The sequence below is a fragment of the Cynocephalus volans genome, chromosome 5 (genome assembly GCF_027409185.1).
Source record: "Cynocephalus volans isolate mCynVol1 chromosome 5, mCynVol1.pri, whole genome shotgun sequence".
NCBI classification, from domain to species: domain Eukaryota; kingdom Metazoa; phylum Chordata; class Mammalia; order Dermoptera; family Cynocephalidae; genus Cynocephalus; species Cynocephalus volans.
Genome location: NC_084464.1, coordinates 12,202,149 through 12,219,487, shown reverse-complemented (window position 1 = coordinate 12,219,487; position 17,339 = coordinate 12,202,149). Strand labels below are relative to the sequence as shown.

At 39.2% G+C, this 17,339-nt stretch overlaps 1 protein-coding gene across 1 annotated transcript in view; it reads right to left on the bottom strand.

Annotated features, from left to right (window-relative positions):
* The window catches only part of LOC134378885 (uncharacterized), a 311,104-nt gene that overhangs the window by 209,877 nt on the left and 83,888 nt on the right, over positions 1–17,339 (bottom strand). Inside the window, 2 exon segments of the mRNA XM_063098198.1 lie at positions 15,617–15,774; positions 15,777–15,840. Coding sequence (XP_062954268.1) covers positions 15,617–15,774; positions 15,777–15,840 — 222 coding nt within the window.

Below are 17,339 nucleotides of genomic sequence, written 5' to 3'. Positions count from 1 at the left end.
CCATGGCTAATAATGACAAGTATATGAACTATATTCTTCATATACGTATCAGAATCAGAGCACTACTGAAGTACTTGACCATCTGAAGTACTTAGGAAGCTTTAAATAAAAAATAAATTTGCCTATTTCACTGAAATTGAGCATTCTTTTTTGGGGGCATAAAACTTCAAACTTATTAATTTCATGGCTATAATTTAAAATGAATGCCAGTACTAGCTAGATGACTATATGATAAGTGTCTTAGAATTTCAAGAAAAGGCACTAAATTTTTTACAGTATTTGTATTTCATTCCCAGTGTAATAAAAATATGCCACCCTTTTAATAATAAATAAAATTCTCAGTTTGATTTACATGCATGGATTAAATGTCATGTTTGAAAAGTTGCTATTTTATTCATATTGAATTTCCCTCCAGTCGAACAAAAATGGTGCCCATAGACTACTATATAATGATACCTTGGCACGTTGATATATAAATATTAACTGGCTGATATACTCTAAAAAGTTCTACAGATCAGAAAAAAATCTGGTAGCACAGTGAGTTTAGGTGAGGTTTGCTCTGGAGCTTCTAAGGTGCCTATGTGGACCCTACAATTAGCCAAAACCTCCTCCGTATGATGTGGCTACACCAAAGGAACAGAGTGGGCCAGACCTCTCCCTGTCACACATTTAGCTTATTTCAGAGATGCCAGATTTACCTGTTAATTTCTGAAAGGTTGAAGTCTTTTGCTGCTCCTTTTTGTCCATTGGGGAAAAAGGACAATTTATTGTTACCAGTTCTTCATGAGCCCCTGTGTTAGTGTGTTAAGTCTGCCATGACAGCATACCACAGCCTGGGGTGCTGCGACAACAGAAACGTATTTCCTCACAATTCTAGAGACCAATTCCAAGACCCGGGTGTCAGCAGGGCTGCTTTCTCCTGAGGCCTGTCTCCTTGGCTTGCAGGTGCTGTCTTCTCCCTGTGTCCCTACATGGTCCTCCCTCTGTGTGTATCCTGTCCTCATCTCCTCTTCTTATAAGGACACCAGTCAGATTGAAGTAAGGTGCACCCTAATGACCTCATTTTAACTTAATTACATCTTTAAAGACCCTCTCTCCAAATACAGTCACATTCTTAGGACTTCAACATGTGAAGTTGGTGGGGGGACAAAATTCATCCCATAACAGTCGCCCCTTTTGATCCACTTCCATCTCCCACACCTACCTTTTTACATGTGCACAGCATAACTAAAGGATAAACCATTTCACTCAAAACCCAAATGCCTTTTGGATGATCCAAAGATGAATATAAAAATAGGATGACTTTTGTTTTCCCTTTAAAGTATACAAGGTTCAATCTGTGGAAGCTACACTTGTGAGCACTTTCAGGGAAAGGCCCTGACTTTATTTCTCCACCACTCGATACAGTACCCAGTATGTAGAAGGGGCTAAATAACTTCTTTAGTCATCTATTACTGCATAACAAACTACTCCAAAACTTAGTGGCTCAAAACAACAATATTTACTGTATCTCTCAATTATGCAGATCAGGAATTCAGGCACAACTCAGGAAAATAACTCATCTCCACACGGTGTCAACTGGGGCCACTTGGGCTGCTCTTCAACTGATGGCTGGGCTGAAATAGAGGGTCCAGGATGGCTTCGCGCTCATGCCCTCCTCCTTGGCAAGAACAAATGGAAGGATTGGCTAAGCTGGGACCCTCTCTCTCTCTCTCTCCTTCTCCAGTAGTCACAGGGTCTCACCTTCTAGTCTGTCCAGCAGGGTAGTTGGATTTTTTACATGACGATTCAAGGCTCTAAGGGCAAGGCTTCCAACAAGGCAGAAGAGGAAAGCTGCCAGTCTCTTAAAGCCTGAACTTAAACCCAGAGTATGCCGTCATTTCCATTGTGTTCCATCGATAAATAGTCACAGAGCCCCCTCAGATTCAAGGGGAAAAAACAAACCTCATTCTTCAGTGGGAAGACTAGCAGAGATTTTATGGCCATCTTTTACCTACCACAGGAGGTTACTGGTAACTAAATAAATGAACAAAAATATGCAAAATGTACTATGTAATACAAATAAAATTAAACTATGTGGCCATGTACATTGCAGTAACCTTTGACTAACACAGCAATTCCCATCTGAATGAACACCACTCAAGCAAGCTAATATGAATTCAAGATGCTACGTGCCAAGTTTTTATATTTGTTTTGACTCTCCTATTATATGTATTTTTTCTTAACTTTGAAATGCTTATTTACTTATGAAACCTACTTCTCCTTTGCACATTACATCAATACACTGAATGTTGTGTCCTCTCCAAATTCACATGTTGAACCCCTAACCCCCAGTGCAATGGTATTTGAAGGTGGGGCCTTTGGAAGGCAATTAGATTTAGATGAGGTCATGTCATGTATTAGTTCATTTCTATTGTTTGTAACAAAATGCACAGAACTGGATATTTTATAAAGAAAACAAAATTTATTGCTTACAGTTTCTGAGGCTGGGAAGTCCAGAGAACACAGCTTTGGAAGTTCATGATGGTGGTGACAGTGATGGCAGAGTATCTCATTGTGAAAATGGCAGAGCAGAGAAACTAAAAGGGGAGTGAAGGAGGAGGTTAAAGCCCTCCAAATCATGTCCATGACCACCATTTTTAATATATTCACTACAGCATGGTCCTATAATTTAATTACCTCTTCAAGGCCCCACCTTTCAATTACCATAATAGGATTTTCCACTCTCAACAGTTACTGTAAGGATCAAGTTTGGGGGGGACATTCAACCAAAGGTATTCCACCCCTGACCCCCAAAACTCATGTCCTTTTCACATACAAATACATTCATTCCATCCCCAAAGTCTTCACTTGTTTTAACTCAAAAGCCCAAAGTTCAAAGTCCCATCTGTGAAATCAATACAAGTTATCTACTTCCAAGATAAAGCATAGGGTACATATTCCCATTCAGAAAGGGAGAAATAGGCAAAAGAAAGGGCTAACAGGTCCCAAACAAGTCTGAAACCCAGCAGGGCAGGCATTAAATCTCAGAGCTGGTGAATCATGTACCTTGACTCCATGTTCGACCTTCTCTGTACACTGGTGTGGGGGTTGGGTCCCCAAGTCCTCGGGCAGCTTTGCTTCTGTGGCTTTCCCAGTCTGAGGCCACACTTCAGCTCTCGCAGGCTGGCACTGCATGCCGATAGCTCAACAATTCTGGGGTCTCCATGGCAGTCCTGCCTCCATGGTTCAAACAGGCATGGCTTTGGTGGGGTTTTTCTGCAGCAACTCTTACTCCACATTGCCTCTTGGCATCGCTCTAGCAAAGGCTGTCTGCAGTGAATCCACCTGCAATAGATCTCTTCCAGGGCCCATAGGCTTTTCCATACATCCTTTTGAAATCTGAGTGGAGGCTTCCAAACCTTCCCAGCTCTGGCATCTTACAAGCCTGCAGACCTAACACCATGTGGACACTGCCAAGGCTTCTGGCTTGTGTTTTCCAAAGTTGTGAGTGCAGCCACACCTGAGGCCAATTTAGCCATGGCTGGAGCAGCCAAAGCAGCTGGGGTGCTGGTGTGGGGAGCAGCATCCCAAGGCGGTCCTGGGCAGGGAACCCATGGAGGGCACCTCAGGCCTGTTCCCTGAGACCAATCTGTCTGCCTAGGACTTCAGGCCTATGATGGAAGGGTTGGCCTCAGAGCATTCTGCAATGCCTTCAGAGCCTTTTCCCCTTCTCTCAATAATCCCTTTCTTTCCTACTAATCTCCTTAGCACCACTGAATCTTTCTTCTGAAAATGCTCTCTGCTTCTCTCACACATGGCCAGGCTGCACATTTTCTGAATCTTTCTGCTCTTCTTCTCTTTCAACTTAGGGCTTTTCATCGTGCCTTTGCCTCCATAACTCAGCATAGGCTGTAGCAAGTAACCATGCAGCTTCCTGAGTGCTTTGCTGCTTAGAAGTTTCTTCCACCAAATACCCTGGCTCACAACTCTTAAGTTCCAACTTTCACAAAATCCTAGGGCATGGACACAATGCAGCCAAGTTCCTTTCCAGTTCATAGCAAGGTTGATCTTTGCCCCAGTTTCCAATAAGTCCCTTTTCATTTACATCAGAGATCTTCTCAGAATTGCCTTTGTTATGGAAATAGACTCAGCAAGGAAGCAGTTAGCACTCAGAGGGTCTGAGACTCAGGTATTTTATTACACTGGCAGGCCCAGAGGAGATAACACTCCAAAATCTGGACCCCGAGCTTAGGTCTTACAAGGTTTATATAGGCAAACTCATCCAGGTTTTAGGTTTTGCTTTCTCAGCATTCATGTGGCTACGTCAGCTGTAAGTTTTGATTTTTCAGAATTTGTGTGGTCTAAGCAAGCTTGGTTACAGAAGCGAAAAAATGCAAGCAGTTGATTAGCAGTCAGACTGATGCAATAAGCAAATATTATTTCAAAGACAAAATATTATTTTAAAGTCAAAACAAGCTTATGAGAAAATTATTTTTGAGTTCTTCCCAACACCTTTACTTTCCATATTCCTATCAGCATTTTGGTTACCACCACTTAACCAGCATCTAAGAAGTTACAAATTTTACCTAGTTTTCTTATCTTCTAAACTTTCACCAGCATCTAGGCTTTTTCTAGCCTATTCCTCCAAATTCCTCCAGCTTCTCCTCAACACCCAGTTCCAAAGCAGTTTCCACATTTTCAAGTACTTGTTATAAGCAACACCCAAATCTCTGGTACCAATTTTCTGTGTTAGTCCATTTCTATTGCTTATAACAAAATACACAGAACTGGGTATATTATAAAGAAAATGAAATCTATTGCTAACAATTTCTAAGGCTAGGAAGTCCAAAGTCCAGGGAACACAGCTGGTGAAAGTCTTGGTGGTGGTGACAGCAATGGCAGGTTATCACACTGTGAAAATGGCAGAGCAGAGAGAGAGAGACTGACCTCCTCCTTCACTCTCCTTTTACAGCCCACCAAACCATGCCCATGACCACCATTTTTATTCCATTCACTATGGCATGGTCCTACTATCTAATCACCTTTCAATTACCTTAAGATGATTTCCCATCTTCAACAGTTACAGTGGGAATTAAGTTTGGGGGGACGTTCAACCCAAGGCAGGATGGGATTAGTGTCCTTATAAGAAGACAGAGAGATCTCACTCTTTTTCCATGCACACACACTAAGGAAAGGCCACATGAGCACATAGGGAGATAAAGCCATCTGCAAGCCAGAAAGAGGGCCCTCAACAAAAACTAAATCTACTAGTACCTTGACCTTATATTTTCCAGCCTTCAGTACTATGAGATGTAAATGTCTGTTGTTTAAACCACCTGTTTCATGGTATTTTGTTATAGCTGCCTGAACTGTGTGTCTTAACACACAGTGCATAAAAATAATTTAATCAACCCAGATTAAATGGCCATAACCAAGAAAAGAAATGTCAATATATATGAAATTAATGAAGTTCTAGAATAGGAGTATATGCCTGTTGAAAACAAGACCATGTACATAGGGTTTTTTGTTTGTTTTTTTTTAATTCTCTGATTTTCTTAATAAAGAGTCTGTAGTTTTCTTCTATAATCAGAAAGGCCAATACAGATATTTTCATTTGAAAATATCAAAAATTGTCTGAAGAAATTTTTGCTTCATTCTTAAAGAAATTGAGGTTACAGTTAACGTGACAATAAACAGGTGTATTTGGGGGAGGTCCCCATGCATGCCAAAGTACTATGGAAATTCTCAGAAAACATCCAGAGGCCTTCCATCCAGTTTTCTACTTGACATTGAGCTTTACTGAGTTTGCTCATGCCTCAAAGAAGTAAGTTTGTGAGCTCACTTCTCTTCTTAGAAAATGTATATTTAAAATATTGTATTTCCAAAGAGAGAAGAAGAGACAAAATAAACATGAAGTGGTAAAACTATTAAATATTGATGTTTATTTTCTTATTCATTGCCAGTGATGGACTCCCATATATCAGTAATGTTAAAATAATATCTCTGAATTGATTTGTTTCTTCACCATCAGATCTTTTTTTTATTATTTTAGAAATGACTGACACCAAGATGTTGCTCTTAAGATTAACATAACATTTTCTTCACTTTCTCTGTTTTTTCAGGAAACAATGCACAGTTTTGGTGAGCTGAATTTATATTAAACTTGTTGCACCTCTGTGACTAGAGGTACAGCTATTGAATACCTATTATGCACAAGTACTGTATGCTCTGAAAAACATAAAGATAAACATGGTATGGCCCCTGCCCTCAAGTACCTGAAATCTTGCTGGAGCTAATTAATGTGTATAAACAATAGCAAAAGTGGCTAAGTTTAGAAACTGAAGGGTAAGTAGAGTCAACTCTAGGGAAAAATGCCTGGTGGCACATCAGAACTTGGAGGACAGGGCCGGCCCTGTGGCTCACTTGGGAGAGTGCGGAGCTGGTAGCGCCGAGGCCGTGGGTTCGGATCCTACATAGGGATGGTCGGTGCGCTCACTGGCTGAGCATGGTGCAGACCACAATGAGCCAGGGGTTACGATCCCCTTACCGGTCATATATACATACATACATACATACATAAAATAAAAAGAACTTGGAGGATATACTAAATTGAGTACAGCTCAAGCCAGAAGGGTAGTTGAGTATGCCATGGGAGGTAGGCTCTATTTGATGTGGGTAAAGACTGTGGAAGGAGGCTGAGGCTACGTTACTGGGGTCTTTAAATCCATGGCAGGAAGTCTGAGCAATCCTAAGAGCAAAGGGGAGTCACCAAATGATTTTTAAAGTAAAGCAATAAAGAAACATGGCAGAAAGATCATTTTAGTTAATGATGACTTTAGGGGTCTTGGTGATGACACTAAGTTAATAGAATGCCCTTTCTGGAGTTAGCAAGCAAGGGTCAAGTACCCAAAGTTATAGAGGAAAGGTTTTATTCCTCACATTGCCGTAATAAGCTATGCGGTCTTGGGTAACTTGCATTAATTCTCCAAAATTCTATTTCTCATCAGTGAAATAGAAATATTAATGTTTACCTTATGATGGAGTTTGGATGTATTGTCCTCCCAGAACTCATATGGAAATTTGATCCCCAATGTGGCAGTGTTGGGAGCTGTTTGAGTCATGGGGGCAGATCCCTCATGAATGGATTAATGCTCTCCCTGGGGGAGGGAGGATTAATGAGTGAGTTCTTGCTCTATTAGTTCCCATGACAGTTGGTTGTTTAAAAGACCCTGGCACCTTCGCTCTCTCTCTCTCTCTCTTGCTTCCTCTCACCATGTGATCTGCTTGTACCCGCCAGCTGCCTGCTGTTTTCTGCCATGAGTAGAAGCAGCCTGAGGCCCGTGCCAGATGCATTTGTCCCAGAATCATAAGCCAAATAAACCTCAGTTCTTTCTAAATTACCCAGTCTCAGGTAATTCTGTTATAGTAACATAAAATGGACTAATACACCTTACTAATTTCTTTTGAAGTTCAAGGTCGTAATATCAGTGAAAGCAGTAAACGCTACCGTAATGTAAAAAGATTTTATTGGTTTTAGAAAGGAAGGACTTAAAAAATCAAAATATAAATATTCTTCAAAAGTGCTCATTTATCCTTTCAAACAATACGATCATGGACGTGCTATAAAGGGAAATAACCACGTACTTTAATTTACCAAAACTTCATTTAAGGTATATATTTCTGTCTTGTTCACTGTTTGTTTTTTAGAGTTGGTTTGGTTTTAGTTGAAAATTGTTTTAGTCCTTCAGTATGCCAGACACTAAGTGCACTATAACATTGACTCCAGACCAGTGCTCTGTTGGTGGTAACATCATAAGACCAACGTCACAGGGCTTCTTGGGATGACTGTTTCATAGTGGAGATAACAGAGGCACAGGGAGGTCAGGTAACTGCTGTCACATTGCTAAGCAGGTTTGGGGACCAGAATTCAAATCAGATTGTAAGGCTCGCACTCAACCACCATACAACCATGTCCGGACCTTCAGAATTAATTTTTTATATTTAAATATCCAAGAAGGAACTTTCTATGACAGCATTGCAAAAGATTTTATTAGTAATTAAAATGAATTTTATTTCCTTTGTCCAAAGAAAAAGCAACATCTAGTGACAAATAAGTAAAATCAGATATTCTTCAAACTAAGAGACTAGTAACTGCACACTCAGTGTGAGTCTGTTATCTGGAAGCCTGTGTTGTCACATTCTGTTCTCTGAGATCCCTATTCCTGCAGCTTCTTTGCTATGGAGTGTGCATTTCCGTATCATTCATATGATGGCATACGTTTAAGCTTGCCATAATTTAGTGTAAGCAAAATCACTGTTTGCCTTTAAACTAGTATTCATAAAATTTCATCATTTACACACTGATGCATGATCCAAAAAACACATGTACTTATCAAATAAAACGGGGTTAAGAACCATCAAAATCAAGTGATTTTCTTTTTCCTTTGGCTGACACAGACACTCAATCTAAGATATGGTTTTATTTTCTTTGTGGTATGGGGTAATATGAAAAATGAAATATGTAAACCTAAATGGAAGGAAACCATGGTCTTAATGGAATCATTAAAGAAATTGTTCCAGAATGCTACATCCTTCCAGAAATAATAACCCTATAATGTCAGCAAATTTGGAGTCAGCATGGGTTACCTGCTCCATATGGAGGGGCCTGGTCATGTTCATTAGGTCTGCCTGAAGCTTAACCAAACTCGAGTACATGACCTTTAAGAATTTTTTAAAATTCATTAATCAATGTTCTTTGCCTGAATTTTGCTGCTTTTGCTTCTTTAACCTATTATTTGTATCCTTTTTTTAAGTTGGTCAATCTCTGCACCCAATGAAATGAGAATTGCAAGCATAACAGTTCTAGCTAATAATTAACAGAAAGTGCTTTCAGCTCAGATACCATTGCCAAAGTTCAGTAATGATATTTTAAAATGTCACCCCAAAAGATGGCAATGCGTGATAATCAGCAACAGGAAAATCGTCATCACAATTTTTAATTTGTATCTAGCTTTACATGCTTCGAAATTACTTTTTTAAAAAAACATTTTCTCTTTCAATCTTCTATACAGCCCTAAAAAATCTGGATTTATTTATTCACATTAATGTATTAGAAATCAAGCACTAATGAAGAAATAGTGAAATCTCTCACCAAACTTCTAAAGGATCTGTACGATTTTCCTATAATAATATTTTTCTAACTTAGTGTTTTCTTTTAGTAATGTTTTCTATCACTTTTCATCTTGCTAATTATCAACAAGATGGATTTGCACTTGCACACATATATGAATGGTTTAAGCCAGTGGTTCCCAAAGTGTGGTATGTATGTCTTATGAAAAGTAAAGACGCCCTAGCCCCAACCCTTGACTTTGAGTTAATTAGTTGAGTTTTTATGAAGCTAATTAGTTGGAGAAATAATCATTTAATTATACAAATTATATGATCATTTGTTCTTTCTTTTGCTATTCAAATGTTCTTAATTGCCTAATATTTTATTAAAATTGGATAAAAAGGCATATCGTGTATTTAATATTCCTTTGTAAAATTATAAAACAATTCAAAAATAGAAATTTATAAAAAATAAAGATGTCATAGTTCTTGCATTCTTCCTTGATCTTAAAAGATATCCTTTGTCAATTCTTTTAGCAAGGTTCTGTTAAGGGTGTATTTGTTGTGGGTTGAATTGTGTCCCCTGAAAGAATATATGATGAAATCCTAACCCCCAGTACCTCAGATGTGACCTTATTTGGAAATAGGCTTTTTTTTTTAAGATTTAACTAAGTTAAGATGAGGTCATCAGTATACGCCCTAATCCAGTATGACCAGCGTTTGTTTGTTTTTTTTTTAAAAAGGGAAATTTGGAGACAGAGACAGACACACACAGAGGGAAGGTGACATGAAGACACACAAGAAGAACACCACGTGGAGATGAGGATTGGAGGGACGCGTGTACAGGACAAGGAACCCCTGGTGCTACCGGAAGCCGGGAGAAAGGCACAGACCCCCCCACACCGTCAGAGGGAGCCTGGTGCCCCAACACCTCGATTTGGACCTTCCCGCCTCTAGAACTGAGACAATAAATTTCTGTTGTTTTAAGCCACTATGTTTGTGGTACTTTCTTATGGAAGTCCTAGGAAACTAATAACAATATTCTTAGTCAAATAATGTTTCTATTCATTTGCAACACCCCAGCCCCAACTCTTGAATGATAGATTGGTTGAGTAATATGCTTTATTAATTTTCTCTCAGAATTTTGAATGTGTTGTTCAATTGTCTTCAGTCCTCTGCTGACTCTGTCTGCAGTAGCATTATACTGTGTCCACGTGCATTAGTCTAACTTCGTCTTGCTCAGAATTTCTGTTCCCTTAATCTGAGCGTTCACGTCTTCCAATGCGTCTGAGAGATTCATAGCTGTTATCTCTTCATGTAATGTCTTTCTCTCCTTCCCTCTATTCTGCACTTCTGGAAATTGTATAAGAGGTGTGTTAGACCTCCTCTTCTCTGTCTGTTCAAGTCACTTCACTTTTTCCATCTTTTTATCTATTAGTGCTGCAGTCTAAGAAGTTTCCTCAGACCTGGCTTCTAGTTCATTAGTTTTCTATTCAGAGGGTCTAATCTTTGTGTAATATACCTTTTGAATTTTTAATTTCAACTACTATATATTTTTTTTCCATCATAGGAATTCTATTGCAGATTATTAGGAGAATTACAATTTTGAACAGAATTCGGAGGAAGATAAATTTCTTATTAGTTCTCTAATAGAGACTTTTATCTCCATCTTTTATCTTTATCTAATGGACAGATTTTTTGGTGTAGTCTATGCCTTTTAGACACATTTTGAGTATCCTACATTTATGCAGGAGACTGTCTTTCAACACTCTATACCTGTTGGTCCCAAGGCCTCATTCATATCCTGAATGGCCACTAAAAATCCAAACCTTTAGATCAATGAGATTGAGAGTCTGTTCTCCCCTCTCCTTGGTAGCCACAGCCTCAGGTTACCCACTTCCCTCTCTGGTTTCTAATCTTGTCTTTATTTCTGGTACTCAAGAAGATGCCTTTTGTTCTTGAGTGTTTATGCATGTAAACACCTTTTGCTCATATCTTACCTAGATTCCCAGGTGTCTATAGAACAAATTCTAAAAATAAAATATGCCTTTGACTCCTGGTTCTGGCAGGATGGTGGAGTGAGATAACATGAACTCTTAACATAGTTCATCACCTGCCAGAACCATGAGTCAAAAGGCATATTTTTTGGCACATTTTTTACAAAGAATTAAGCCTATTGGCTATTGCTGAATACTATCAACAAAGGAGGCAATGTTTTCCATCTGAAATATTTCCAGGATAAATGTCAGAAATCAATATGTTCCAAATGCCTTTACCAAGGAATTACTCAAAATCTTTGAAAAAGATGCTCAAAAGTTATGAGCCTAAGTCTGGAGTCCATAATTGAATTTGCCTTAACAAGATTCTCACAGTGACCCAAACAAGGGAATTATTACTACCTTATTTTACATGAGGGGACTGAGGCTTACACTTGTCAGTTAACTCATTGTGTCTGACCCCCTTCACCTTACAGTTGAGAAAAACCGATGTCAAGATGGGGAATTATTTGGAGCAAGATCTAAGGGATAGTATCTGGAAATGGTACTGCGACGTCTGGAGTGATACACCTTTGGCCCTACTCCCTCAGGAGACTTCTCAAACACCTATAAGCAACTCTTTCACCTTAACCTTCAGGAGTTTGTCTCCTAGCCCAGCCTGATGTCAGAGGTAAGCCACCCTTGATGCTATAACATTGTGCCCTCATTCAGAAATCTGTTAGCAGCGTAGGCTTGCAGATGTGTAAAGTGGGCATTTCCTCTGCAGACTTGGGGCTTCTCAATGAATGGGGCCTTGTATGACTTTCAGTTCTTTTTGTAGAGGAGTAGATGACTGTCTTAGTCTGTTTCTGTTGCTTATAACATAAGTACTTGAAACTGGGTGATTTATAAAGAAAACAAAATTTATTGCTTACACTTCAGAGGCTGGGAAGTCCGAAGTCCAAGGAATACAAGTGGTGACAGTGACCCAAGGGGTCTCACATTGCAAGATGGTGGAAGCAGAGAAACAGAGGGAGACTAACCTCCTCATTCACTCTCCTTTTAAAGCCCTCCGAGACATGCCCATGACCACCATTTTTAATCCATTCACTATGGCATGGTCCTGCAATCTAGTCACGTCTTCAAGGCCCCACCTTTCAATGACCATAATAGGATTTCCTAACTTCTTCAACACTGTCACAGTGGGGGTCAAGTTTGGGGGAGACACCCAGTCCAAGGCAATGATCATCTCGCTCTTTTTTATGGAAGCCCACTTCTCCCACTCACAGTGTAAGTATAGAGTTGCACCTATGTTAGACTTGTATTGTAAATGGAATGAAATAAAGATCTTAAATGTCCCCATATCAATTACATACACAATGCACATGTATGTGTTTTTGTGAGTGTATTTCTTTTATTACAGAATTGCATTGCTTGAAAACTTGCTTTTTTTACCTGTCAGTCTCCCACTAACTGCCAGGAGAGTGACTGGCAGCAGAATTATGTGCTTAGTGGGAAAACTTGATGCTAGTGGGTAGCGCCCAGTGGAATGAGCAGACTTTGAGCAAAAGCATTTTTATTCTGAAAAGCAAAACGCCTCACATGACTTCTCTTTCCTGTCAAGTTTTGTATATTTTGGTGCTTTTCTTGTTTTTTTTTTTTTTCATCCTAAATTTTGTACTTTTCTTATATTCACTGAATACGAAATAGCCTAGCATATTCCTTTGGGGAGCCAGAATTTTGCTAGGTGAAAGCAAGGGACGGATGTAATTCAGTGACATTTTGTCAAGCTGCTAAAGAGTAAATTTTCCTTGACTGTGGCAGGAGGTAATTATTTTTTGTTCACTTGTTTCTGACACAGGGGAAGGAAATTTGGGGTTGCTATATCAACTAGTCCAAGATACTTTTGGTTCTGTTTGGCAGGAACGAAAACACATTTTATCATTGGAACTACCACCAGCCTTTGCCTTTCCCGACAGACTTGATGCAGTTTTTAACACTATGTCTATTTTTGTGACCTCATCTCTTAGTGGTTCTGTTCCCTCTCCCTGAAAATGTCCTCGATGTACATCTTCATCCTCTGATCCCTCTTGATATCTTATCTGTGGCATTCCCAGTTACAATCATGTGACAGCTCACACGGAATGCCCTCTACAAAGCCAACATATTAATAGACGTGGTTTGTGCATTCAGAGATCACACACTAACGGGGGAATCCAGCAGGACGGACACCCAAACAAACGTTAACAATGATAAAAACTCTGTATATCGCCTTCTGATATAAAACATTTTTTTGCAGATGGCTTTAAAAAAGCAATCCTTTGAATGATAATTTTTTGTAGTCTAGCTCCATACTTTAAAATGTTAGGTACTTCATTAAAATGTACCAAAAGAATGTAATTGCTCATTAGGTGTTGATTGGATCCTGTTTTTAAATTGTTAGCTAAATTTTTAGCTACCACCACATTCCTGAAATTTCTCTCAGGTAAATAATGAGAACCAAGTCCTCAGTTCAGGGGGTGAATTGATGTCTTCCTGGTACCTGTCCTCAAATTCTGCTTCTGGTAGTCAGTGCGCTCCCCCAGGGAAAAAGTCATCTCCACAATCACACTAGACTAACACCCTTCACACATACCATTCTTCTTAACAAGGCCTCTGGGATCATTTACTGGGGAAAAATATTGTTAATCTACATCATTTGCACCAAAGGTTAATTTGAAAGTTATGTGAAATATAAGCATTTATCAATGGATTGAAAGAAAAGTCCAGTGGGTAAGAATTTATAGGTTTTACTGTCAAAGAGACAGCAAAATTGTAGCAATAATAATACAAGTATCTTCTGAATTCTTACGATGTATTGGCCCTATGCATTTCCTCAGGAGTCAACTCGGTCGTTTTTCGCACACCTCTGGTAGGCAGGCATCAATAAACCCATTTCACAGATGAGCCAACTGAGGTTTGCTTGATTCCTCAGTGAATGTTGTCATTCCAGGATCTCTTTTCTTTTAAGAATTCTTTCCCGAGATGACTTTAAGACCCTGTTTCAAAGAGACTTCTGGTGTCACCACCACCACCACCATCACTACTAGTTCCCCAAACCACAACTGAACCCGGCTGTGAATGTGGCATAGGGCTACGCTGCAACATTCACTAAAGATCTGTTCAGTACGTGGCTCCTGATGACAGGCTGTTTTTGGTTTTTGGTTTTTGTCTGTAACCCCTATCAACTTCTAAATAATAGAGTGGCCATTTGGAACTCTGCACTTAATATTCAATGGTGTAGCTTTTATTGATACCAAACATTTTTTCTGCTTCTTACAATTCACTATGAAATTGTTGTCTTCAAGGGCCTTAGATATCTAAAATGTTAAGGTGAAAAACAAAGGTTGAAAATCTGTTTCCTTCTCAGATAATGGAGGTAAATAATGATATCATAGGACTGTTAGGTATAGATCTACTCCACAAAAATTGCTCATTTTTACAGCTACATTTTCCATTTAAATTTTTTCAGCTGGTCATTCAGTAGCCAGAATAACTGCAATATGTTATGTGAAGCTTATATTCATGTGAAGGGTATATTACCAGCCTTAATGAAATAACACATAATAAAATTAATAAAAAAAATAACTTTTCACAGAAGACTTAAACAGAATGGGGAAAGAAAGAACATTCTATTTTAGAGAAAAAGTATTTTCCTCTTAAATATCAACCTGTGATACCTATATTGATTCTTACAAATGGTTTTAGCAGTTCAAACTCATAGTGTAGAAGGCAGTTCTACATTTGTAAAGAGTTTTTGCTTATGCCCAGGATCCAATACGTTGCCCCAAGGTGAGGGATCTTGGACAGCTCCAGCCGCTTTGGCCTCGCTTCTGCTGGGCTGCAGCTCCCTGGGAAACACACTGTGCCCAGTGCTGACACCCCAGAGGACGCTGAGCTTCCCCTCTCTGCATCAGGCCACCTGATGCTCTCCAACCCTGGCTCTCAGTCCTGCATCCAGGGTCACTCTCTAATCTCACCCACACTTCCTCTCCCAGCACTGTCTCCTCCAGAACTCCTCGGCAGGGGAAACACACGCCCCTATGTCCATCATATATTTTCTGTACAGACCCTCCAGATTCTCATCTTACCTAAAGCCCGATTCTCACCTGACGTCAGTGTACCTGGCTGCCTACACAGGTACACATATATTATATACAAAACGCACACATCAGCGATCTCTTAGCTTACAAATCCTGAAAAGAGGAGGAACTTTATCAAGAATCCATAAAATATGTTCCTGATACATAAAGAGGGCATTTCTATTTTATACAGGATTTAGGGTGTCCAGGTATGGTCCATAGCAGTGCTCAGCACATAATAGGTGCTTATTGGGCATTTGCTCAGTGAATGAATGAAAGAAAGCATGAATGAAGGAAATCTTTTATGTTTAGGACACAAAGTTTATTATCTAAAGCTACATAAATAGAAAGGAAAGGTGGAGGTACATAGGCAGAGCAGGGAAGCCAGGTAAGAAGAAGATGGCAGGCGTGTGCCCAAGGTCAGCTTACCACCTAGGGGCTCTCATGGACATACAGGCCCACATCATAAAAGTTCCCACCAGGCTTAACAGGGTGTGTTCTGGTCTTCGACTGCTCCGTTTGCCACCACTGCAGGGCACAGCCCCCCAGTTGACCAAGCAGGGACACTTTGAGGGGGTAAGAGCCTTGTCCTCAAGGCCCCTTATGCATTTGATCTGTATTTGAAGAGGCTGAAGTGACCAAGACTGCTCAACCTACTTAAAAGGTGGAGTTCTTGAATTACGCAGGAACTGGGTAAAACCACACAATTAGCAACAATGGGCTTCTGTGGAGGAGGGGGGCAAAGAAGTAGACAATCATTTTTACTCAACCTGTAATTGTCAGGTGTTAGCAAAGAGAACATGACATGTAATGAGAGGGTCAGAAGGCAAGACTGCTGATGATGGCAGGGAAAGTTTAGCCAATTTTTAAGCGTGGTATGTTAATGATCTGTGACATCAGAAGCCATTCCTCTGTTATAATAAGATGAATTAACAGGAAACCAACACTTCTAAAAACCACACAGCACACCTTTTAAGATATCTGGGATGAGTGAATATGGACAGTAAGCTTCAAACTCAAAGTTTGAAAAGTGACAGCTCTGTCCTACAACAGATCATAATGCCACCTGACCTGAAGAGCAAAATAGGTCAGAATGACCCCTCCCCTCATCGAACACTTCTATAGTGTCTACATGACACCGACTTGCCCCATAAACTTCAAATGAGAGTCAAAAAATAAAGGGAGGAGTTGTATGCTCTTTGCCCTAAAATTTAGCATTATTGTGTGTAACATGACTCAATAATATTTTATAGGATGTTTGAATTTCATGGTTCACCTACAGCATTTTCATTTTTAATAAGTGTTAAAAACTTTATACAAATTGGTAAGATTTTAATGAACTATTGTTTCAGATTAAACAAAAATTAAACTGGGATTATTAATAACTCAAATGTCATTAAATCATGTTTTCTATGCTCACAAGTCCCTAACAGCTTTTAGAACAATTTGACCTCGAAGAATCTTCTGTTTCAGTCGGCTTTAAGCAAATATAATATCATCTTTGGAAGCAAGTTACTCTCTTGGCCACCGGAGTTATTAGCACCAGCAGTTAATCTGCAGCCAACAGTAAGTACTTTTTAATCCTGCCTCGACTTTATTTTTGGGGAGATAATATATATTTCCATATAGATAGTATGCTTCTGGAATTAAATCACAGTTAAATAAACAGTGGAAGTTGTTCAACATCTTCTGTTTTTCATACAAATCATACTTAAAACTAATTGGAATAACAATTATTTTTGGTTTAATTAGAAAATCTTAATTAACAATAAAGACTTAACCTTAATATTTTGGTTTCTAAAATATTTTTTAAATTAACACCATGTGAATAAATAAGACAATCTTTTAAAACCTCAAGGCAGGATTACTGATGCAGGCAGACTGAGTTATTAAACACATTCTAAATTAAACGCCTCTATGAATTTTATACTGAAATATATTGTGATAGTTTTGCATGCCAAATGTGACATTTTGCATTTTAGATTCATCTTCTGTAGTAATTTTGGAAATGTCATACACACAAAGATTTTGTCATTTACCAATGGAATTACTATGCATGGTCGCTTAGCCATCTCTTCGCTGGCTCTTGTGGTTGTTTCAAGTCAGCAAGCCATAAAAAATCTTTATCTCTGAAACACAGCAATTTGGAAGA